This window comes from Lodderomyces beijingensis (assembly GCF_963989305.1).
Source record: "Lodderomyces beijingensis strain CBS 14171 genome assembly, chromosome: 1".
NCBI lineage: Eukaryota > Fungi > Ascomycota > Pichiomycetes > Serinales > Debaryomycetaceae > Lodderomyces > Lodderomyces beijingensis.
The window spans coordinates 1,706,804-1,730,457 of record NC_089970.1 but is presented as its reverse complement, the minus strand read 5'-3'; the positions used below and the strand labels follow the sequence as shown (position 1 = coordinate 1,730,457).

The following is a 23,654-nucleotide window of genomic DNA, read 5'->3' as shown; positions in this document are numbered from 1 at the left end:
ATACAACTTTACAACCCAATCAGGTCAACTGGAAAAATTATTTTTTCAACAACGGTGGTGGTGGTGGTGGTGTGGTGTGGAGTAGATCAAAATAAGTCAAGTTTGGAAATGTACTATTAGCTGTACAAGTCGTCCTCCTCTTCAACGCTTCCGAACGCAGCGCCTGATCCCAAGCTTGCTCCACCTGCAGCACCGGCGCCATTTTCATTGAATCTGAAATTGGCAAATTGACCTCTAGATGCTTGCAATTGCTGAGCATAAGCTTCATAACGACGCAATTCGGCATCGGAAACCGATCTCTTGGCAGTCTTCATGGCTTCCTCGACATGAGCTCTGGTGATGTAAGGAACTGGATCCTCTTCTTCTTCTTCTCCTTCTCCTGCTCCTCCTTCAACCATATCAACATCTTCAGTCTTGACCTCGCCCTTGCCTTCCTTGGCTTTCGAGATTCTAACCTGGGCTTCAATGGAGTCCTTAATGGCAAATTTGGCTGATCTTTGCACGATGTAAGATAAATCGGCACCAGAGAATCCATGGGTGATTTTGGCAATTTCTTTCAAGTCTAAGCCTGGTTCTAATGGAGTGTTTCTCAATTGAGCTTGCAATATTGACAATCTCGCGGGCTCATCTGGTAATGGAACGTAAATCAACTGGTCCAATCTACCTGGTCTCAACAACGCGGGATCTATCTGATCGGGTCTGTTGGTAGCACCAATCACGAAAACATTCTTTTTGGCATTCATACCATCCATCTCGGTCAACAATTGATTAACAACTCTATCCGATGCTCCCCCAGCGTCGCCTTGTGATCCACCTCTAGATTTGGCAATCGAGTCCAATTCGTCCAAAAACACAACAGTGGGAGCCGCGGCTCTCGCTTTATCAAAAATATCTCGAATGTTGGACTCGGATTCACCATACCACATACTCAACAACTCGGGACCTTTGACACTGATAAAGTTGGCAGAAACTTCCGTGGCAACGGCCTTGGCCAAAAGTGTCTTACCAGTACCAGGGGGACCAAAGAACAAGACACCCTTTGTTGGAGCCAAACCAAACTTTTGGTATTGGTCTGGGTGCAACACTGGGTATTCAACGGTTTCCTTCAACTCATTCTTGATATTGTCCAAACCACCAATGTCGTCCCAAGTGACATTGACATTCTCAACAACGGTTTCACGCAATGCCGATGGGTTGGAGTTGCCAAGGGCAAATCTAAAGTTGTCCTGGGTGACCCCAAGAGAGTTCAACACTTCAGTGTCAATGGTCTCTTCTTCCAAGTCAATGAGGTCCATCTTTTCACGAATCTGTTGCATGGCAGCCTCGGAGCACAACGAGGCCACATCTGCACCAACAAAACCGTGCGTTTCTGCGGCAATGGCTTCCAAATCAACATCGTCAGCCAACTTCATATTCTTGGTGTGGATTCTCAAAATCTCCAAACGTCCTTCGGCATCTGGAACCCCAATATCGACTTCTCTATCAAATCTTCCAAATCTCCTCAATGCAGGATCAATCGAGTTTGGTCTGTTGGTTGCAGCAATAACGACAACATTGGCTCTGGCCTTCATACCGTCCATTAGCGTCAACAACTGTGACACGACTCTTCTTTCAACTTCACCATTGGTTTTGTCTCTCTTGGGAGCAATAGAGTCAATTTCATCGATAAAAATAATCGATGGTGAGTTCTTTTCAGCTTCTTCAAATGCTTTTCTCAAGTTGGATTCTGATTCACCAGCCATCTTGGACATGATTTCAGGACCATTGATCAAGAAGAAAAATGCACCTGTCTCATTGGCCACGGCACGTGCCATGATCGTCTTACCAGTTCCCGGAGGACCATACATCAATATACCTTTAGGAGGCTTGATACCGATGGACTTGAACAACTGGGGGTGTCTCAAGGGCAATTCAACCAACTCCCTAATTTGGGCCATTTGCTTTTTGCATCCTCCAATATCGTCATAGCCAACCTCGTTCATGTTGTTTTCTTCATCTTCACGGTTAATTGGTTCGCCTTCACAGTGAATGATGGTATCCTGAGCCACAATAGCAATTTCTTCAGGGTCCACTTCAACAACCTTGAACTCCACCTGTCTCATTCCACCCCTCACTGTGAAATAGTCTCCTTTTCTCACGGGTCTATAAGCTTCAACAAAGTATGGCTTCAAATAGAGATCAAACAAGGATCCAGTGATACCTTCAACAGTATCGGCAATTGGCAAAACCGAAATTCTGTTGGCGTACTTGATATCGGGACATGGATGGACCGTGATGATGTCCCCCAACCTGACACGCAAATTGTTTCGAACACAACGGTTGACTCTTGCCACTCCGTTCTCCATGTCGTCGTCAGCAAGAACAATAAGCACCGTGTCCTTTCTCTTCTTGCCTTTCACCAACACAGTGTCACCACGGAACAACTGCAAAAGCTCCATTGTGTCGGAAGACATCGTGATCACCGAGTTGTCGTCGTTGGTGGCATCGTCCACAATCAACGCATTGTCCTTCTTCTTTCTCCTCAAAATCGCAGTGGCGGTTTTGTCCTCAGTAGTAGATGCGCCTGACGCATCGAAATGCTGCTTCTTGTCGTCGTCACCAGCCATTATTCTCTGCGGAACTGATCTATACAACTCAATGGGGCTATATGTTTCTTCGTTTCTGAAAAATCAAGATAAAAGAAGGTTGTCGGAGTGCAAGCCGTTGGACATTTGATGGCAAAAATACACCGAGTGTGGGAGTGCCTCATAGAGAGAGGTGTGTGTCGAGAGTCAACGGGAGGCGTGTCGCGCCCTCCCGTGTCGCCGAATTCCAACTTTTGCGACACTGCCAGATCCAAAGACCAGCACACACTTACACTTACACTTACACTTACACTTGTCCAAGTCGTTTGAAGGCGACCGGAGATGGTTGGGGTGGTGTCCGAGTGAGACATGGGCCCCGCGGCATCTTTGGACGTTGAATTGTTTTGCTTACTGCCGAAAATGTTGTGGATGCTTCTGCTCAATTCAGAAGAAGGTTTGGAAGTGAGTGGCGGTGGGTTTTGGCCTTGATTCAGGTTCAGGGTTGGGTTCAGAGGTGTACTGTTTTCAAATGTGGGGATGAATGTGTTGTAGAAATCATACGAAGAAGCGTGCTTTGCATTCTGTGGTGCAGGCTGCTGTTGCTGCTCTGGCTGGTTGTTCTGGACCCAGACTTGCTTACTATACGGGCGTGTCAGCGCCAGCGCAGTCGTATCCTGTTGATTTCCAAGTTTACGTTACTCTTGGAACTTCCATTCGAAGTTTCCGATACAGTGTGCTCCTTCAATATAGCATTTGCAGATATGGAGACAGCAAGTAGAGTTACCATTACCCTCGTAGCTCAACTGGAGAAAGTATTAACTTGTCTCAGGACTATCTAAGCTGAACTTCTTACTCTTTTAGCCACCCGTTAAAAAAAAACGCATTTGTTGCAACTGGGGGGCCTCCAGAGAGGGAAAAGCAGGCCACCCACGGCGTAGATATTCCTCTGAAAATGATAGGGCCTGAGAGACCAACCTGTGGTCTCGAGTGCCCATATTTTCATCTGATATATCCGATGAAGCTTTTCATCTTGACTTGACACTGCTGCTCTCTCTCTCTTTCTATGTGTTGGCCAACCAAAACGTTGGCAACAACATGTGGGCCAACGTTTGCAGCACTTTCATCAACACCCGTTATTCTCAGTTTCTGGTAGCGTGCCATAGCCAGGAGCCAACAAACCCCCCCTTCGTTTGCTTCAAGAACACGTTGATTCTCCACGTTTTTCTTACTTGATACTACCACCAAGGTACAGAATACTGGGGTTCGTATACAAGAGACAATCAGTTGCGAAACAATCGACAATAATGGCTTCCAGCGCATCGTGTATTTTTTGCAAGATTATAAAGGGCGAAATTCCGTCTTTTAAGCTAATCGAAACAAAATTAACTTATTCATTTTTGGATATCCAACCAACGGCTGAAGCTCACGTCTTGGTTATACCTAAGTACCACGGAGCCAAACTACACAACATTCCGGACGAGTACTTGAGTGACATCTTGCCAGTTGTCAAGAAGTTGACGCATGTTTTGAAGTTGGATACCAACAACACGCCCGACGGACAAGGCTACAACGTTTTACAGAATAACGGAAGAATTGCACACCAGGTGGTTGACCACGTCCATTTCCATTTGATTCCAAAAAGAGACGCCGAGACCGGGTTGATTGTGGGGTGGCCTGCTCAAGAAACAGATTTTGCCAAGTTGGGCAAGTTGCATGAGTCGTTGAAGAAAGAGTTGGAGCAAGTTGAAAATGAAAAGTTGTAAATCTCTTTATAAGAATTACTACAAGATTATGCCATCCCTTTTTTGATGTGTTTTTTTTTTTGAATAAAATCTATGTATTATGACCAAAGTATACTCTCCTTTTTTCCCTTTTTTTTTATTACAATATACCTCCAATGAACCCTCCCAAGTATCCCATGATATAGCTGGTGAAGAAAGTCAACGTGGTTGCACCAAAGGGGAAGTAGCTCACGGCGTAGTAAAGCACCGCGAAAATCTCAATAATACTGGACATGATTGTCAATATAGTGCTCTTTAACACCACGCTTGAGTAAAGAACCATCAAGATGGACAAAAAAAAAATTGTCGTAAACACTATTCGATCTCGCGATAAAAGATGGCGAACATAGTTGTACGGTCCTTGGAGGACCCCAAAAGACGTGACAAACAAGACTGTTCCTCCAGTCCACAAAAGGGCAAACTTCCTTGGCCGCAATGCCAACACGGGGAACATGAAGAAACACACAATAAAGCACAATATGGACGCACCGAGACAGCAGGCAAATCCAATCAACCGCTCCAACCTAGAAAGCTGGAACCAGAAAGGCTCTTGCACGTTGCTGGGGTCACTGCCGGTATTAGTGAGATCTTGCACTGAGGTTGGCAATCTATTGTAAAAGTCGTTTGCTCCAGATTTAAAGTAATCTGACCATTCCGAAAGCACGGGACGGTTACTGCTTGTGTTTGCTTGTGCAGCTCGCGAGTTCCAGTTCTGAAACAGTTGCCGAAACACGTTTTCCGAAGCACTGGACATGGTAGAGATAGCGCTGGTTGTAGTAATGGAAATTCCGTAGTTGGCGGCAAATGAGTGCTTCGTTAAATGTAGCAATGCAAAGTATAATGACGACGGCTGTAAGCCAAAGGCAGTGTTTAGCAGTTTATTGTCCCGCCTCCCGGCACTTTTATGTCAAGCAGAAGATGAGTGCTTTGCCTGTATCCGGATGGTGGAGAAGGGCTGGAGGTGATAACACCACCCGTCTGGTTGATAATGGTGTTGCCAGTGTCGCGTCGTGTCGTGTCGCGTTTCCCGAGTGTCGCAAATTTATTTATTTACTGGTTCAAGTAAACGAGTTCAGTAATTAGCTAAATACCAACCAACCACCCAACCCAACCCACCAACCCTGTTTTCAAGATCCTAGCTACTCACTGTCGTGACTGTTACTATATTCAGCTCTCCAATAAGTTATACAGAACAAAGGGAGCTTTCTTTTGCATTCACACATCTTGCAATCTTTTGTTGTTTTTTTATATATATTTATCGGGAAGTTAATACCCAAGTTGCGTATCTTTGCTGCCACCGTTACATTACACGATACATCGACTTCAACGGGAAAAGCTCTATTTCAACTTACACTCAACTTGGTGGGAGGAAAGTCATCTACTCAGAGAGCTCATCCAATTGACCTCCATAACTTAAAGCCCGCCTTTTTTTTTTGGCCAACTGTCATAATTATAGAAACACTGTCCCTTAAGGAGTCTCCTTTCATTCACATTGCATTCAACAAGCTGTCTCCATAACAGTTAGAAAGGAATTAGAAAATGGAACAGTACTTGAAAGACAGTCCCACGGAATTTACGTCTTTTGAAGACAAGAGCAATATGCAAGATTCCAATACACTTGACGACAATATCAACAAACTACCCAATTTCGTATTCAACCCTTTGCAGTTGGACTTGAGTGAGCCAAACTACACCCAAGAACCAAATAACGAGTTTGAGCCACAACCAAGCAATTATGGCTTTGCCCGGTTGAATGATGATAGCAGCAACAACTATACAAGTGCTCAGAACAACACTTACTCAAATAACGAATACATCAATTTTGGGTTCGAAGGTATAAACCAGGATTTAAACGAACCAAATTTTCAAGGTGGTCAACCTTTTATAAAGAGAGAAGAAGGATTTGAAGCGTACAACAACCGCAATGATACTCGTCGCGGGTCTTTTGTTGAAGAAAACAACAATAACACTGACCTTAATCAAACTTCTTCCACTTCGGGATACAACTCCAACACTCAAGACTCGAATGATGATTACTTGAGTCCCATGGGGTTTGCCTATAACCAACAACAACAATCACAACCACAACAACCACAACAATCACAACAACCGCAACAACCGCAACAACAGATACAACAACAACAACAACTACAGCAGCTGCGGAACTTTTCGCCTGAGCAGGACGTGTTTTCTGAAACAAATCCAGGATCGTTTACGAGTGAACCTTTTATGGACGATGCCGCGTTTTCACAAGCAATCTTGGGCCCGCAGCTAAGCATACCGCAGTATGAGAGTAACCGCAACTTTTCTCAGGGAGAAAGTGCGTCACCTCAACCCATTTCTCCACAACTCCAAAGCTCGCAACCGTTTCTAAACCATACAAGAAACTCGGCCAATTTGGACGAGTTGATCTCGCCAGGCAAAAACTTGGAGGAAAATTCGTTTTTGACGCCGCAGTACTTTTCGCCTCCAAATCGAAGCGGGAACCACTTCAACTCGCTAAGGTCAATAGCTGAAGATGTTTACGACCAGAACCGAGCATCGGACATTTTTACCCCGGAGCTATCTAGACACGGAAGCATCAGCGGGCCCGCTTACTCATCTTCTGGAACTCAAGTGCCGCAATCCACTTCCTACCTATCACCGCGCTTGGACCCACTGTCATACGCCTCGCCGGATTTTTACGGAGGCTCATATCTAAATTCTCCGCCAGATAACCCACAAAGACGGATTCAGCCTATAAACCAGGCTTATGGAGGACTCGGAGAATTGAGTTCTTCGATACCGAATCATGGGGTCAAGCAAGAAAACTGGGACGCATTGTCTCCACCACCATCTCAGCAATCTCTTCTAAGCACTTCGGTCCCGGGAGGCTCAAAACAGTCAACGATGCCAGCGTCGAGGGAATCTTCACTAACGGTTCCAACGAAGCAACTATCAAAGGATGAGAAGCTAAAAAGACGAAGGGAGTTCCACAATGCTGTAGAACGAAGGAGACGAGATTTGATCAAGGAGAGGATAAAAGAGTTGGGAATAATAGTGCCGCCTTCGTTGCTCAATCCCCAGTTGTGCGCCGTGCAAACATTGCAACGTAAAAACAATGTCGACACCAATGACTTGAGCGACTTGATTGGCTCAATCAAGGTGAAAGAGACCAAGCCCAATAAATCAACGATTTTGAACAAGAGCGTGGTTTACATGAACCACTTGAACTACGTGCTACAGCAGCAGGAAAAGACCAAAAATGACTTGTTGCGACAGATTGAACGGTGGGAACATCAACTCAACATTAAATGATTGCTTCAAATGGCTTTACACTGATTTGCGGCAGTTTGTAAATTTTTTTAAAGAAAAAGGACAATTTTTTTTTCTCATGTTTTTTTATGTTTATTTTGGTTCTTTTTTTAAAAATCTATTGAATTACTAGTTTAGTTTAGTTTAGTTTCAGTTTCAGCTGCAGTATATTCTTTTCTGTTTCCTGTAATTTAGTTTCAATCTGCAATTCCTTTCCACTTGCAATACTAAAGGATTTGGTCAATGTAAATTTCAAACTTTTCAACCGTACCACGCGGCGACTCCGAATGCATGAAATCCCAATGTTTCTCTCGATCGTTCCAGCGAAGTTTTGCCCCCTTGTCGCCGATTATTTCGAAACCTTCATTCTTGGGCGGCGCGTTAGGTATCAAGCTTGGATCCAACAGCGGGAACTTTGATCTGAAAGTCTCCCAATCCTCCACCACGAGCTGCGCGTCACTTGACCCCGTTGCGCCTCGTTTCCTTCTCTCCGCCGGCTGCAAACTCTTGAAAAACGAGCTGACCTTATCGAGCGACCTCGACAATTTCAAACCTCGCGTTGTCCCCGAGGACCGTGAAGCTGATTCCAGTGAAGTTCTCAATATTCCTGTAGTATGCGACTGTCGGTTGCGTGATCGGTCACTTTTGCTCACTTCCCTCGATACTTCAGGGGAAGTTTGATATTTGACTGAATCACGCGGCTTGGACCTTGAGGTGCCTTTTTTACTCTTTTTCAACGACAAGCTTCGCTTATCTTTTGCTGTATGTGAAGAAGACGACGTTTTGAATGGATTAGTATATGTTAATTCGATATGCCTCTTGCGGTCCTTGTTGGTGGCACTTTGTTCAATGAGATCTTGGTGGCTGTGGTGGTGCTGGTGCTGGTGCTGGTGGTTGTGGTTGTGATGATTGATGTTGCTCTCGTTTGGTTGGAACGTGTTCTCAGCTTTGTCTGCTAATTTAGTGACCAAGTGTTCAAAACGCGGTTCAGACAAGTGCTTTCGCCTGAGATTATGGTTCGTTTTTTCATATTTCACGTTTTCGCTAAGTATGGCACCAGCAGAGAGTGCAGATTCGTGCACAATATCACTGCTGGCGTCCGCATCAAACTCATTTTCCAAGATGGGGAAGTATTGCGTGTAGTCGAAATACAAATCGTCTCCGCCGAAAATAAAAGACCCGGGCCTATCCAGTGTTTCATGTATCAGTTCTCGCCTGATGTCGTTGTTGTTGTTGTCATTGACCTGGTCGGTGTCATGGTCGTTGTCATTGTCGTGTTCTTGATCTGTAGTGTGGGGGGTATCGAGCAACGCCTCCTTCTCCTCGTTTAGGCTCCATGGCGAGTCCATCGTTGCAGGCACCGCATTCGGCGGTGCATGAACAAATTCCACTTCCCGGGGGGACCTTCTGGATCCCAACGGGACCCCTTGCTTTTGATTATATATTTGTTGCACATTAGGGCTATCGAATATGGGAGTAGATGGGGTGGATGGATCAAATTGCCAGACTTTCATCTTGGGTGTAGCAAAACATGATCCAGATCCATCTCGTTGACTGTCCCCGTCGTCGTCGTCGTCATCGTCACGTTCACGTTCACTTTCACTTTCACTTTCGCTTCCACTTTCACGTTCACTTCCACTTTCATTTCCTCGTTCATTTCCACGTTCACTTTCACTTTCACTTTCATCGCTTGGTTCACGAGCAACATCAATTCCATCAGCTTCCACGACTTCATAACCGCTTGCGTTTCCCACGAGAACAGATCCATCTCTCTCATCCAGCCGTTCTGAGATTATCGATAGTTGCTTCCGAGCCAGCGAGTTATGCCAGTCGCTATTGCTATTCTTCGTCGCGGCTTTTGACTCGTGGCGCTGTGGTGGACTCAACGTCGCTAGGTCCGGCAGCGCCTTATTAGCAACATATTGGGCTTCCAAGTCCCAGAGACTAGGAGTAGAAATATCGTATGGTTGACCCACAGCACCACTGGCACTACCGCCACCACCACCGTGTTGGACTCTTGCCCCACTGAAACCATACTTGTTTTCGTATTTTTTGGCTTCTCCAGCTTGAACCGCCATAACCATCATCTTGGAGGACACTTTGGAAGCGCCATCATCTTCCTCTTGATCTTCCTTCTCATCGTTTGAAAGGGACATTAACTCAGAGATATTGGGCCAGGGATGGATCAATGTAGCGAACCGAGCCTTTGCACTCTTCGGACTCTTTTCTTCCCCGGCTTCTTTGCTCAACAACGTTCTGTATGCATGCATAGGTTGTTTTTTTTGGATTTGTTTATGGTTGTTGTTGTTTTGACTCGTGTATCCCGATAAAGTATAATGGTCGAGCTCAAAGAACAGAGCATGTGCTGGCGTGCCAGCTGCTTTCCTTGCAACCTCCCCCTCGTACCCTCATTATATACATCTTCTCCTGATGGTGGAAACTACAGCAAAATTCTGGATGTTTCAGTTTGTTTCGTTCTACGGAGCGTTTCAGCTTTGGCTCATCGTGAAACAGTTGCAAAACATTTTAAGCTACAACAAAAAAAAATAAGGAAACAATACAAGAACGAAACATGTCCAGAGTAAGACTCAGAGCCAACCTCCAAGGCCTGTTCTTGTCAGACAGACAAAGACAAAGACCATCCGATGTGCTGTGGAATGTACAAACCGTATCTATCATCTATTGATTTGCAAATTTATTTTTGCAACAGGTGGCGCTATTTAGTGCTTTTACTTCTCTTTTTCAACTTTGCAGCAAGCGACTTTACATGGTCAGAATCGTTGTCTGCTCTCTTTCTTTTCTTACTTGAGTTCAGACTCTTGCCGCTACTATTCTCATTCTTAAGCCCCGAGTTTTTGTTACGGTTGGCTCGCTCTTGAAGAATTTTCTTCATGGTTTCGGTCTGCTTGAATTCGCTGCTCGTGGGATCGATTGCAAAATCGTGATTCTCAAAGATTTCCTTGAATCTTGGATCATTCAAGTTGGCTTCAAATTTGTCTTGAGTCATTTCATCATCAAACTTCTTTCTTTGGTTCTTGTTCTTCTTATTGGATTTTTCTTGTTTCAACACGTCTCTCATATTGAAATGGTCATTTTGCAGTTCACTGTCCATGAGCACGAGCTCCAACTCTGCTTTCTGCTTGTCATCAAGAGTGTTCCCCTTCTTTTTCTTGGATGGTTTTTTGGACCTTTCCTGTTTGGCATCTTCCAAACCATCCTCATCCGCATCTTCACCCTCATCTTTTTCTCTGGCTTCTTTCGACTCCTTGAACTTATTGAGTCGCCTTTGTCTTCGCTCCTTCTCCTTCCGCTTGTAAGCGTCAATCGTGGACTCTTCAGTCTTCTCATCGCCGGTATCGGCGTCCTTTCCATCTTTCAAACCAGGGTCAAATGTTATTTCCATATCCACGTCGTCATCATCATCATCATCACCATTACCACCACGATGCTCCTTTCCGAATCTTTGAAACGTGTCTCCAAATAAGCTCTGATACTTGCTCTTCAAACTGTCCTTTGCTTGGTCTTTGTCCCCTTCATCATCCTCGTCGGAATCACTAGCAAGATAAGCCTTAAAGTCATTTTCTTCTATTTCCTTTTGCGACAACGGCCTCGACGACAACGTTAACCGTTCCTTTGGTGTCTCATCCCAGGTCAACTTTACTTTTGAGTGTTGCAAAGCGTCAGTCACGAATCGCGAATCGGGACGGTAGTGTGCCAGGACTTTGACACATTTGTCCTTTGCCTCGTCGGCGTCAAAAGTCATGTCCTCGGGGATATATCGTAAGTCAAACATATTGGCAGTGGACTCGTACTCCGTTCCATCTACTTTCAGGTATATGCTTTGCGACGTGTGGACAGAGTCGCAATCGACGACAGCATAGTAGTACCTTAGTCTTTGCAACTGGTAACGACGCAATGCCTTGCTGTCATAGTCTTCTTTTCCATCGTCTTGGTTATACAATTTTCTCGTGACTCTCTCCAACTTCCGAGCATCAGTTATGTCGACGTCCGAATCCAAATCTGATTCATCGTCGTCGTCATCGTCATCATCCAGTTTGTTTGCTTTCTTCTTGCTTTTGAATAGTTCTCGACTTGGCCCTTCAATCTCCTCCTTCTGCATTCTTTCCTTGCCAAACTCGGAAGGGTATATTGTGACCGAGTTGATCCTGCCTCCCTTTGGCACAAAGGACGAGAACGTGGCCATCAAGTCTTCGGCTCGAAGGTTGTCCCAGTCCATATTGACAACAGCAAAGGAGCTAGTCGGCTCAGATTCATCTGGCTTGCTTTCTTCAATCTCGATTTCAGAGTCAGACTCCTCAAAGTTGACGCTGGGTTCTTCCTCGTCGGAAGAGCTTGCCGAATCGTCGTCTTCGGAAGAACTCGAGAGGCCCTCTCCACGTGCTTTGTCTAATTGAGCTTCTTCGAGTCTGAGCTGCTCCTCCAATGCATCTAGCTTCTGCTTCAGTTTATTAACTTTATCTTTGCCCTTACTCTCAACCTCAGGCTCTTCCTCATCGGACTCCTCATCGGACTCCTCTTCGGACTCTTCTTCTTCCTCCTCATCGTCTTCCCCATCGTCTTGCTCCTCATCTTGCTCCTCATCTTGCTCGTCTTCGTACTCGTAAAATTTGTTCAAATCACTAGCTCCTTCATTGAGCCTTCTTCCATACTTGTCTATCTTTACCTGCTTCCCCAGGGCATTCTCACTCAACTTCTTCAACTCCTTACGACTGAACCTGTCATCTACCTTGACTTTTAAATTTCTGAAATTGGGGAACTTGAATCTCGGGTCATTGTGGACGGACTTGAACCTCAAATCCTGAGTCACGGGTCCTTTCTTTTCAACGGGCTTACTTGGCCGGTCTTTCACCATGTTTACCTCCGTTGTGTCTACCAAACTAGATTTTTTTTTATCAAGTTGGGTCTGGGTCAAGGTCTTGGTCTACTTGGCTCATCTCTGCGTAAGAAATTTATGTATACACACCGCACGCTACACTAACCTACGCTACACGGAACCGCCGCTACCACGGTTCCCCACCAAACCCACCATCTCCAAGAATGCTCTTTCCTCACCCATGTTGCGGATATTGACGCTTTGTCGGGCCTGTGCTTGCTGTTCCTCCCACTTCCACTGCCGTTGCTGCTCCTCGAGCTCCTTCATCGAACCAATACCCCACACTTCTAAATCAGTAATGACGAATCGGTCTTCATAGTCCTCATTGGCAATCTGACTGTTGGAAGACGTTTTGAAAAAGTTTGGATCATTGTTCACCAGGGAACTTAGATGGCGGAAAACGGCAAATTCCAAATTTGCTTCGATTGTGAGTGAGACGCGGCCAGGATGGTATTTCTGCGTGTTGCCCTTGTTGATTGGCTGCTCGTTTCCAAACCCAACACCCATGCCCTGGGTGTTGAAGTAAATCAGCTCTCCCTTTTGCGCTTTGTTCAGAACGCTTTTGAAGTAGTCTGCTCTGGGCTGTATCGCTAAAATGATTGACTTTTCGTCACCAAAATTATTCTTGTTGGAATTGCGCCAGGGTTGGTTGATCACAACGCAATATGTTATTCTATCGTTTTCATGCTGCCAGGGTCTGAGAGCGTTTTCCAGGTTTAAAAAATATCGAGGAAACGAGTGATCAAATTTTTCGTACCGCCGGTTTGTCTCCTGCGCCTTTTGCTTCAAGCGCTTGCCGCTGACTAAAACCATGGTTGGTGCTTGCCATTTGAAAATTTTAGTCTCCAACGATCTGATGGAGAATCCCGACTCCAGCCCCGCGTATAATTTCACCATGTTTTGCAGGGAAACGACAATGGGGCTTTTCGCTCCTTCTAGAATCGCCGAGGCGAGGGCTAAAAACGCGCTGTTGACAAGCTTCGACTCTTGGAACTTGGGCACTTTCCCCATTGGTTCTGAAGAGTGTGTTAAATGATGATGTGAGTCGTCTCCACGGGCGGCTGACGAAGCACCGTGTATCTCTGCCTCAAAGAATCTTTGGATATTCTGCTCCAAAAATCGAGGCACTATGCTTGCCATGCCATCACTAAACTGCAAATACTTGATTTTTTGCTCGCTCAAGCTCTTGGCATCAAGTTGAATATCGAGGTACCTCAAGAGGTACAAGGAATAAGCATCAAACTCTTTCCATTTGGACAAATTAGCCCAGAATTTCTCGCGCATAACTTCATGTTTCTGATTGGGGACCGATTTCACAACAAGGAGTAGAATCAACAACTCTTGCAATTTCCTGGCATTCACTGCGAGGTCTTGCACAGAAATGCCGTCAAAGGACCGCACGAGGTCCATGGCCGTCCAATTGACTTTTCTCGATTTCAATTCCTTCGAATCGTCAGCCTCAAATGGCTGTAGTAGCTTTGCTGCATATCTATCATTATCATCATCAGCCATGGCAGAGGCAGTGGCATCGTCAGTTCCAGAAACGGGGGCGGGTGCTGCCAAAGCTATGCAAAAAAGCTTTACAAAGTCATAGTCGCCTTTGAAGATCTTCTTGAACCTGCCATCAAAAAACACCATAGATATGATAAACTCGCGCACTGTCAATTTATCATCTGCATGGACGGGACTATTCAAGAAGGGGAACTTGCCAATCCGTTTCATCACCATTAGCAAAGTAGACATGTTGGTTCTGAACAAGTTTGACGTCGCTTTATCCGCCTGCTCCTCGCTCAAGTACCACTTGAAAATCTCGGCACTGTCAATTGTCTCGCCTTGGTTGCCATGGATATCCCATTTGGTTTTGATAAAGGCAATCTCAATCGGCTTTAGAAGCAGCAAGCATCTGGCGTAGAATAAATCAACAATCTGCTCTCTGCTTAGCTTTGCCACCGGTGAATGGCTCGCCAGATCTTCGCTAGTGCTCAGTGCTTGACCCATTGATGCAAAAGATGGCTTCCTTCTCTGTCTCTCCAGTTGAATCCTGCCGACAGGAGCTGTTCACATCAGGGTGGTGTGTTCTGCATGAAATTCATTGCACAGCAACCTCTGCCAGGGAGTTTTCTCCGCTCCTTTCCATATTAGGAGTCGGGTGTACTCTAAAAAAAAAAAGAGAGAGAGAGGGCATGGTAAAGAAGGCAGTTGCAAGACATGTTGCAACGGGCCCAAAGGGCTGATTCCTTGACTGGTAATGAAGGGGTAAGCTTACGTCTCTGCGGTTTATTTGATAAAAACCAGGTAGACGTTGCAAGAGGGTAAGCGTCAACTGAGATCTTTGAACGGGAGGTGTTGGTGTTGGAAGATCCAGAAACCTCGTGTGGCAACACAAGCATTCCCTCTTGATCTCCTTCTCTCGGTACAATCAAACTCTAGAGATACCTTTGGTTTTTACCAAAGAGGAGAATAGGGAAGGAAGGGGGTTGTCTATCAATTTTCTTTTATTAGTTAGCTCTGAGTATTTTCTATTTTTGAGCTTGCAGCTAAATCCTCAGTTCAACATTTCATCGAGGAAGTCCTTTGACCTCATTTCCAAGTCGTAAAGCAACTTCTTGACTTCTCCAGATAGACCCGATGAGTTTGAAATTTCTATTTCGGCGGCGTCTTCGAGAAGCTGGTCGCTTCCATTTTCGCCATCCAAGTTGATTTCGGTTTTGTATCGCGACTCCAACGAGTTCTGCTTCAACAAGACTTTGGCAAAGCTCAACATCGTCAAGGTAAAGTATATCCTCATCAAGATCGTGACCAAGGTGGTGCTGAAGATGAAAAATAGCTCCCTCTCCGTGGATGCCGACTTTGAAGACGGTTCCAAGTCCGCGTATGAACTTGCGCCGCCTCTCGTGAACAATGCCGAGGTGGTGGTTCCGCTGCTGCCTTCCTCTGAGAACCACAAGTACATGAAATACACCGTGTAAAACAAGCCGATAAGAGTGTCTATGCAAAACACGAGCGTGGCAAAGGAAATTTTGCGAACAAGCTCCACCTTGTTCTCCAAGCTTATGGCGGCGCTGGCATACACCGGCAACATCAACAAGGCTAGCGAGTTATAGAGCCATTGCAAAAAGTTGATGGGGTGCCCGGTGAACAACGACAATATTCCGTAGAGACCGCTGGCTTTGTTGAGAATGGTTATCCCAAGTATGATCTCTACTCCTATAAAGAGCGGGACAAGGCCAAAGAATTTCTGCCATTGCAAGCGTTAGTACCATCTCTCTCTCTCTCTTTTATGCTCTTTCTATCTTTTCGCTAAGGATCAAACATACTTGTGGTAGCAAGCTCTGGATAGCGATAGGGACGGCCATTGATTGACCGTGCTTGACCTGTTTTCAAATTACGTTTCTTCCTCCCAATTTTGTTTTGGATGTTGTTGTTGTGGTTGGTGGTGGTGGTGGTGGTGGTGGTGAAGCTCTCGTTTGAGAAAACGTCGGGGCAGTAGGCGTTTTTTTTTTTGCCGCATTTGCAACCTCATCCCAACTTCAAACTCCATAAGGATCTGCTCTTGGGATAAAATAAAAGAAGCCCAAAACAGGAAAGATAGAGGGAGATGACGCTGGATTTGGAAGGGGATATGAGTTTCTACGGTCGTCAATTATCTGATGACGAAGATGATAGTGATTACCAGCTGGCGACGGATTTAACCAGGCGCGTTCAGGCGGCAACCGCGGCATCGGAAAAGGAAGACATTGTCACCAAGTATGCCGACAAGATCAACACTGAGCCTTTCAAGAAAGGGCCGCAGGTGACAAAGGACCGGGCGAATAGAGCGACAGTTGAGCAGGTGTTGGATCCCAGGACTCTCCGGTTTTTGGCCAAGATCATCAACTCCAACTTGATGTCGCGAATCAATGGGTGCATCAGCACGGGCAAAGAAGCCAACGTTTACCACGGGACCCACGACGACGCCGAGGTGGAGACGGAGTTTGCCGTCAAGATCTACAAGACGTCGATTCTTGTGTTCAAAGACCGGAAAAGATATGTCGATGGCGACTTCCGGCTCCGGAACTCGAAAGACCAGGGCAACCCGCGGAAAATGGTCAAGATCTGGGCTGAAAAGGAGTACCGGAACTTGTGCAGGATCCACCAGAGCAAAGTGCCGTGTCCTCGTCCCTACATGATCAAGTCGCACGTGTTGGTGATGCAATTCTTGACCGAGGGGGACGGCCAGCCTTCTCCCAAAGTCAAGGATTACGACTTCCAAGATGGAGAAGAGGTGGAGCGGTATTACAAGGAAATGTTGATTTGCATGAGGCGACTATTCCAGGATTGCAGGCTAGTGCACGCCGATCTCAGTGAGTACAACTCGATCATCCATGACGACAAGCTTTACATCATCGACGTGTCGCAGTCGGTTGAACCTGACCACCCCATGGCGCTTGACTTTTTGAGAATGGACATCAAAAACGTCAATGATTTTTTTGGAAAAAAGGGAATCAACATCTACCCGGAAAAGTCAATCTTTAGCTTTATCACGGCAAGCGACAAGCAGCTCAAGCTTGACACTCGGGATGACGAACAGTTAAAGGCTCACATTGGCGCCATGACCTTGAAGACCACCCCCGAGCAAGAAGTTGAAGATGAAGTTTTCCGCTCTTTGCATTTGGTCCGTTCCTTGAACCAATTGGACGAAAGGGACTTTCAGAAGTTTTCCGAGGGAAAAGTTGAAACGTTGGACGTGCTAGTTTCAACTGAACGCACTTTGGTTGGGGAGCAACGGGGTGACTCTAACAATGCGCCAGAAGTGAACAATAAACAAGTCCACGGTGCAGAAGAAGAAGAAGAGGATGAAGAAGAGGAAGAATTGGAGTCAGAGACAGACAGTGGGTCCGGTTCAGATTCCGATAGTGACTCCGATAGCGATGGCGATAGCGATAATGAGTTGGGTGGTGCTTCGACTGGCAAAGTATGGAAGGAAAGAGATGCCGCCAAACCCAAAGGCAAAAAGTACGAAGACAAGGACGAGAAACGGGCAAGAAAAGAGGCTGCAAAAGTCGCCAAGCAGGAGCGGAGGAAAACCAAGATGAAGAAACACTTGAAAAAGAAGATCATCAACAAGAGAAAGTCGTAAAATAGAATAGTATTTCAAGCATTCGATATCATTCTAACCACAACGCGTATGGGGATGAGCATCCCCCTCTGCTATTTATGGCTGTCACGGTGCTACCAATTGCGCCTATTTGACGTGTGTGACGCGAAGGTTGACGTGTAAAAAATGTGAAAAATCTCGAAACCCACCTGTACCAACCTTCTCGAGGGTTGGGAAACACACTCTGACATATATCCAGGCATGCTAAGCGTTCAGAAACTATTTGCCGTGTTTGCGGTACTTTGTATGGGGCTTGCCAATGCCTTGCATTTCTACGTCAAGACGGGGGAGACAAAGTGCTTCTACGAGGAGTTGCAGGAGGAGGCATTGGTTGTTGGTCGAATCGATGCATATGAAAAAGACGAACACTCGAATGAGTATTTCAAAAGCAAGAATTTGCAAGTGCAAATCACGATAGATGTATGTGTGCTTGCCTTTATTGAGCTTCTAGACGGAATCGTTTTTGGTGTTGGGTACTAACTAAGAACTAGGAAACCTTTGATAACGACGAGAGGGTCATCGATCAGAAGTCCACCCCGGACGGAGAATTCACATTCACATCGATAGAATCGGGGGAGCACAGGTTCTGCTTGACGCCCGTCTACAACGACAATACCAGAAACAAGGTCCACCGTATTTTCTTTGACGTAGCCCAAGGGTCAAGCCACGACTATGTCGACTCGAAGTCAACGCGGATGGTTGACGATTTGACCAAGCGCGTCAACTCCTTGTACGACCAATTGGACAAGATCCACTGGGAGCAAGAACACATGAGGGAAAGAGAGGCTGCATTCAGAGACCAAAGTGAGTCCACCAACTCTAGAGTCGTCAAATGGTCTATTGTTCAACTTTTCGTCTTGGTTGGCACATGCGTGTACCAATTGCGCCATTTGAAATCCTTTTTTGTCAAACAAAAGATTGTTTGATGGTACAAGGTTGCTTAGAAAGGAAAAGGGAAAAGAAACAAATTAAAAAAAAGGGGATTAGGGGTGTATAGTAGTCAGCCAACGACGGTTTGATGTTCATATATTCATATTCAACTTCATCTATGTATACATGTGCGTATAGAACTCTTTCTCACTCTCTGCTGTGCGATCTCCATTTGAAAAAGAAAGAAGGACAAGAAGACCAAAATTGTACCAATTTCAGCTCCATCGACTGGAGAAACACCGCGTTCTTCAAAAACAAACGGAAAAGGGGTATGACGCAATCATGTGAACTGGAGCTCCTAAAGAAGATTGAGGAGCTCGAAAAAGAGAATGCTCGCCTTCGAAGCGTCGGCGCAGATCATCTGACCCATACGTCAGACGATGACAAGATCAAAGTAGACGGGGTGTTCACACTCGATGAGTACAAGCGATACGGCAGACAGATGATTGTGCCGCAATTCGGAGCATTGGAATCGCAGAAGAAACTACGCAGCGCCAAGGTCTTGGTGGTTGGTGCCGGAGGGCTTGGCTCCCCCGCGTTGCAGTACCTCTGCGGAGCAGGCGTGGGGACCATTGGAATAGTAGATGGTGACACCGTCGACACGAGCAACTTGCACAGACAAGTCATCCACTCGACGGCGCTGGTTGGTCACTATAAATGCGACTCTGCCAAGTCGTGGATGGAGAAACTAAATCCGCATGTTCACGTCGTGACTTATCCCGAGAGGATGAACAGTCAAAATGCATTTGAAATAGTTCAAGGGTACGACTTGGTGCTTGACTGCACCGATCATCCTGCCATCAGGTACTTGATCAACGACGTTTGCGTGGTCTTGGGGAAAACCATCGTGAGTGGCTCGGGTTTGAAAGCAGAGGGCCAGCTCACGGTGTTGAACTTTGAAAATATTGGGCCGTGTTACAGATGTTTCTACCCGCATGCGCCAAACCCCAATACCGTGACCTCGTGCTCGGATGGCGGGGTTATTGGACCGGCAATCGGCATGGTTGGAGTCGGCATGGCGATGGAGGCCTTGAAAGTTCTCACTGGCGCCTATACTAAAGAAACATTTCTGCCGTTTCTCATATCCTACTCAGCGTTCCCGCATCAGCATATGAGAGTGTTTAAAATGAGAAACAAGCAACCGGCATGCATTGCGTGCGGTCATTTGCCCCAGGAGAAGAAAATTCAGCAAAGAGATATCGAAAATGGAACGGTGGATTACGTTGCCTTTTGCGGTAAAATCAGCCTTGACCCACTTGATCCTGTGCATAGAGTTTCAGCGAAACAGTATGCTGAGGCCAGGAAAGCGAACCGCAAACACGTCTTAATAGATGTGAGGCCAAAGGAGCAGTTTGAAATCACCCGCATCCTGGGCTCAATCAACATAGAGTGGGACCCTATCTTCAGAAAACTCGACAGTCTTGAAGAAGCAGTGCCGGATGAGATGGAAATCAAAAAGTCCGATGATTTGTATCTTATATGCAGATACGGAAACGATTCCCAGCTAGCCACTTCAAAGCTCCTCGGTATGGGCTATCTTGGCGCAAAAGACGTCATTGGTGGCTTGGACAAGTGGTCCGACGATGTAGATCAAACTATACCAAAGTATTGAAAAGAGAAAGAATCTTACTTTTCTTTTTTTTTTTTCAATTCAAGTCCGAGTTTACATTGAAGGACGGGTCAAGTCTCTCGACCAAAAGCAACCCCAGAGCTGTGCCAGCAGCGTAAATTGACGAGCCATTCACATTTTCGTTCCAAGCTAAGGAGCTAATCATTACCTCCTTTGGCATCACCGAGGCCGACACGGGACTTTCAACCTCAATTTTCTCATATCTAGCGTCCAAAGTGAGCACGGCCTCTTTGGGGTTGTTCCATTGGAGTTTCCAGATTTTCAAGGGCAGAAGCGATTTGTTTCCTCCTCGGCGTGTAAAGTACTTTCTTGCATAATTCATGAGAATGACATCCCCAGACGCTGTCCCAGTCAACATGAACGGATGCCCGAGCCGCTCAGAGAGCTTGAATGTTGTGATATATCCGCTGACTCTAAGAATCTCCGAGCCATTGTCCTGTAGCGATCGAAGACCCACTATCTTGGCTAGCTCTACATTATGGGCGATGATAAGGTCTTGCATAATGTAATTGTATGAAGGCTTGACGTTGGACTTTTCAAGCAATGGCGCATAGACATCTTGAATTGGATTCGTGTCTGAGAACGCCGAACCTCGTATAGCTTGGCCATTGACCAAGACCATGCTCTCGCCCGAGCTTGTTTCCACGGGCACAATGGTGGATATAGGACCATCGGAGACAAACATTTTGTAGCTAGGTAGTGGCAGCAGCAGCAGTGAATGATGATTTGGGGAATCGAGTTTAAACTCCATGAGGTAACCACTGGCCGTTCCTGCTAGTAGTTTGTCAACTCCTAGGAAAGCGAAACACGTGATATCAGAACTAGTTTCATCTGACGAGCGGAAACTTAGGGAGGACTTTTCCAACAAGGAGTACATTGGCAAATCTCGCGTGATTTTGAGTATTTGAACAGTTCCATCGTTGAAAACAACCCCCAAGACACCAAGCACGGTATTGCTCTCCTTGTTTTGTGGAGCAACAAGAGACCACTGGAGGTCAAATGGGGTCCCGTGCAGCAGGGTCAAGACCATTTTCTCAAGACTCACCTCATTGGACAAAGTGTTGAATTTCCAAATCTGCACTGCCGAGTCGATTAACCCACTGGAGCGATCTTCAAACACGCTGATTTCTTTGCTTGTCGCTGTTAAACCATGGGGTAACTTTGGTGAGTTGACGATGGATACCGCAAGATAGCTGTCAGTAGTGTCTTCATCTACATCATCTTGCGGGAGCCATTGCATAGAGGTGATGTGGCCTCCTGCAGCTATAGCCAGTACATTTCTTCCTGACAGCACGTCTTGCAATCGCGCTGGTAGCCGCAGTTGCAACTCCAAGCGGGCATCTCCTTCAGGAGCGATCACTTGCAACGGCAAACCAGAATTGAACCTAAAATTGACGTAGTTTTCATCCGCCATCTTGACTCTCATCTCCTCTAGCTTGAGTTCACAGCCATCTGAGGAGGCATTGAGCTGGCGTTTTGAAAACTTGCTATATCGCTTGACCAAACTTTCGTCCACGATATACGACGACTGCATCCAATCTTCCTTGTAGCATTTGAGCACTTCGTAATACCGCAGGTTATTGCCATGGCTGAGAAGAAACTTTGCTTTAAACGTTTCGGCTCTGTTGGGTTTCATCATTGCTTGTATTGTCTGTACCGGAGAGCTTTTGGAGAGGTTTCAGACTAAATGGTTAATTGTTGATCGCGTCGAAAACACTAACAGACGGAAAAATATATATAGTCTGGGGGAGGGAAGAGGAGGAAGGAGGAGAAGATGGTACAAGTGTTATACGGATGCAATACCACAAGCAACTCGAGAGATGACAGGTGCAAGTATCAACCTGGACAACGCAAATGATCCATCTTTAGAATCCAAGCCTCACGTTGAGCACGGAAGCAGTCATAAACCTTCAAAGAAGAGGATCGTTTTGGATGACGATTTCTTCTCACTCAGTCGGTCATTCGAAAAGAAGAAAAAGAGGAAGCACACTCACAAGAACGAACACCAGCCAGTGTCCGGTGGTGTCCCCACTCCTCCCGCTACCGATGGCGTTCCTTCAAAGGAGGCCGAGGCTAAAACGATCAAGGTGGAGACGTCGCAGGCGGACGCTTCTCCCCTTCTTGTTCCTCGTGCACCTGCTGCTGGATCGCACGAAAATGTCCAGGAGGCAGATCCCACTCAGCCTGTGGAGATCGAGCTGGTCGACTACGCCGAGATTCCTGCTGCGATGCCTATTATTGACACGGACAGGATACGGCGCGAGATAGAACTCAAACTAGGCTCCGTTGAGTACCAAGAAAAGGCCGATATTTTGGATGATTCCGAAGAGGAGAATTATTGCCCCGATACCAAGCCAAAGCCGACTCCCGGGCCGGCCCATGCATCCTCGACAACCAGCTCCTACAACTTTGACATTCCCGATGAGAAAAAGAGGAAATACGTCATCAGGGTCTCCTCGAAACTCCCCACTCCTCAAGGCTCGTCCACTCAAGTTGATTTTGGGTGCAAGGGCATGAAATCTTTTGAAAAGATTTTGCAGTCGGCGGTGGACTTTTTCAAAAAGTCTTTCCAGAGCCAGCTACCGCCAGAGTTGCTCAATCAGTACACTTTTGAAAACACCGCTCTTGTGTGGGTAGAGGGAAGAACACTCATACACTCGTATTACACGCCCCGGTTCCTACGACTTCCGTTACCGGGAGGTCAGTTTAATCCGTCGCTAGACAAAATCGAAGACCTACCTGCCACCATGTTGCAGGTGCTTTTGATCCCCGCTGGTAATCGAACCAATTTCACCTCTGTTTACACGGAATTCACCACCACCACTACAACGGCAGATGGCCCCGCGGGATCAGCTGACGCACAAGGACCAAGAATACAGGGCGTTGCTGATGAAAAAGAAGAAGAAGAAAACATAAGTAGCGAGGACGAAGAGCTTGTCACGACAGCACCCGGGATTCCCGAGCCCGAATCCATCGATGATGAAGTGTTCACCATTGGACTCAAAGGAAAGGACAACAAACGAATCCAGTGCAATGTGAAACCCGACACGAAGCTCCAAAGCATACTCTTGTTCTTTCTCAGGAGCAAGGACATCGATCCCAAATCGATAGACGTCAGCAAAGCGAGGTTAATTTTCGATGATGAAGACTTAGACATCAATCTATCGGTAAAAGACACCGAACTCGAAGAGGACTTTGAGATTCAAATCGTTCTATAGCTAAAAAGAAAAAAGACCAAGTAGACTCTATCCACTCTGAATCATTCTTGACCAAGGATCATCGTCTAACCTCGAACATCGGTGCAGAGTCCACTGCGCTTCTCCTCCGGACCATCAGAAAATTTCCAAGAGAACAAATGAATAAAGCTTTGGAGAAAGTAGAAAGCCAGTAATATGGTCCACCACCACCACCACCACCTCTACCT

At 46.2% G+C, this 23,654-nt stretch overlaps 13 protein-coding genes across 13 annotated transcripts; 6 read left to right on the top strand and 7 right to left on the bottom strand. All coding sequences in view use genetic code 12, as the record gives it.

The window, feature by feature from the left end:
* Positions 1-116: 116 nt before the first annotated feature.
* LODBEIA_P07020 (uncharacterized protein) lies at positions 117-2,606 on the bottom strand (the record flags this gene model as incomplete). Its single annotated transcript, XM_066976652.1, has 1 exon — positions 117-2,606. One exon carries the CDS (start codon positions 2,604-2,606, stop codon positions 117-119), a length of 2,490 nt encoding a protein of 829 aa, XP_066827640.1.
* A 1,262-nt stretch (positions 2,607-3,868) lies between these two features.
* Positions 3,869-4,327, top strand: LODBEIA_P07010 (uncharacterized protein; the record flags this gene model as incomplete). Its single annotated transcript, XM_066976651.1, has 1 exon — positions 3,869-4,327. One exon carries the CDS (start codon positions 3,869-3,871, stop codon positions 4,325-4,327), a length of 459 nt encoding a protein of 152 aa, XP_066827639.1.
* Positions 4,328-4,445: 118 nt separating this feature from the next.
* LODBEIA_P07000 (uncharacterized protein) lies at positions 4,446-5,099 on the bottom strand (the record flags this gene model as incomplete). The annotated part of the gene is made up of 1 exon (XM_066976650.1): positions 4,446-5,099. The coding sequence occupies one exon, from the start codon at positions 5,097-5,099 to the stop codon at positions 4,446-4,448; it is 654 nt and encodes a 217-aa protein (XP_066827638.1).
* A 785-nt stretch (positions 5,100-5,884) lies between these two features.
* LODBEIA_P06990 (uncharacterized protein) lies at positions 5,885-7,642 on the top strand (the record flags this gene model as incomplete). The annotated part of the gene is made up of 1 exon (XM_066976647.1): positions 5,885-7,642. One exon carries the CDS (start codon positions 5,885-5,887, stop codon positions 7,640-7,642), a length of 1,758 nt encoding a protein of 585 aa, XP_066827637.1.
* A 224-nt stretch (positions 7,643-7,866) lies between these two features.
* LODBEIA_P06980 (uncharacterized protein) lies at positions 7,867-9,909 on the bottom strand (the record flags this gene model as incomplete). Its single annotated transcript, XM_066976646.1, has 1 exon — positions 7,867-9,909. The coding sequence occupies one exon, from the start codon at positions 9,907-9,909 to the stop codon at positions 7,867-7,869; it is 2,043 nt and encodes a 680-aa protein (XP_066827636.1).
* A 446-nt stretch (positions 9,910-10,355) lies between these two features.
* LODBEIA_P06970 (uncharacterized protein) lies at positions 10,356-12,512 on the bottom strand (the record flags this gene model as incomplete). The annotated part of the gene is made up of 1 exon (XM_066976645.1): positions 10,356-12,512. The coding sequence occupies one exon, from the start codon at positions 12,510-12,512 to the stop codon at positions 10,356-10,358; it is 2,157 nt and encodes a 718-aa protein (XP_066827635.1).
* Positions 12,513-12,644: 132 nt separating this feature from the next.
* Positions 12,645-14,531, bottom strand: LODBEIA_P06960 (uncharacterized protein; the record flags this gene model as incomplete). The annotated part of the gene is made up of 1 exon (XM_066976644.1): positions 12,645-14,531. The coding sequence occupies one exon, from the start codon at positions 14,529-14,531 to the stop codon at positions 12,645-12,647; it is 1,887 nt and encodes a 628-aa protein (XP_066827634.1).
* A 547-nt stretch (positions 14,532-15,078) lies between these two features.
* On the bottom strand, positions 15,079-15,889 carry LODBEIA_P06950 (uncharacterized protein; the record flags this gene model as incomplete). The annotated part of the gene is made up of 2 exons (XM_066976643.1): positions 15,079-15,771; positions 15,851-15,889. The coding sequence occupies 2 exons, from the start codon at positions 15,887-15,889 to the stop codon at positions 15,079-15,081; spliced, it is 732 nt and encodes a 243-aa protein (XP_066827633.1).
* Positions 15,890-16,131: 242 nt separating this feature from the next.
* LODBEIA_P06940 (uncharacterized protein) lies at positions 16,132-17,652 on the top strand (the record flags this gene model as incomplete). Its single annotated transcript, XM_066976642.1, has 1 exon — positions 16,132-17,652. The coding sequence occupies one exon, from the start codon at positions 16,132-16,134 to the stop codon at positions 17,650-17,652; it is 1,521 nt and encodes a 506-aa protein (XP_066827632.1).
* Positions 17,653-17,871: 219 nt separating this feature from the next.
* On the top strand, positions 17,872-18,596 carry LODBEIA_P06930 (uncharacterized protein; the record flags this gene model as incomplete). Its single annotated transcript, XM_066976641.1, has 2 exons — positions 17,872-18,090; positions 18,162-18,596. 2 exons carry the CDS (start codon positions 17,872-17,874, stop codon positions 18,594-18,596), a joined length of 654 nt encoding a protein of 217 aa, XP_066827631.1.
* Positions 18,597-18,718: 122 nt separating this feature from the next.
* LODBEIA_P06920 (uncharacterized protein) lies at positions 18,719-20,212 on the top strand (the record flags this gene model as incomplete). Its single annotated transcript, XM_066976640.1, has 1 exon — positions 18,719-20,212. The coding sequence occupies one exon, from the start codon at positions 18,719-18,721 to the stop codon at positions 20,210-20,212; it is 1,494 nt and encodes a 497-aa protein (XP_066827630.1).
* Positions 20,213-20,246: 34 nt separating this feature from the next.
* On the bottom strand, positions 20,247-21,869 carry LODBEIA_P06910 (uncharacterized protein; the record flags this gene model as incomplete). The annotated part of the gene is made up of 1 exon (XM_066976639.1): positions 20,247-21,869. The coding sequence occupies one exon, from the start codon at positions 21,867-21,869 to the stop codon at positions 20,247-20,249; it is 1,623 nt and encodes a 540-aa protein (XP_066827629.1).
* A 181-nt stretch (positions 21,870-22,050) lies between these two features.
* Positions 22,051-23,448, top strand: LODBEIA_P06900 (uncharacterized protein; the record flags this gene model as incomplete). Its single annotated transcript, XM_066976638.1, has 1 exon — positions 22,051-23,448. One exon carries the CDS (start codon positions 22,051-22,053, stop codon positions 23,446-23,448), a length of 1,398 nt encoding a protein of 465 aa, XP_066827628.1.
* Between the last annotated feature and the right edge of the window lie 206 nt (positions 23,449-23,654).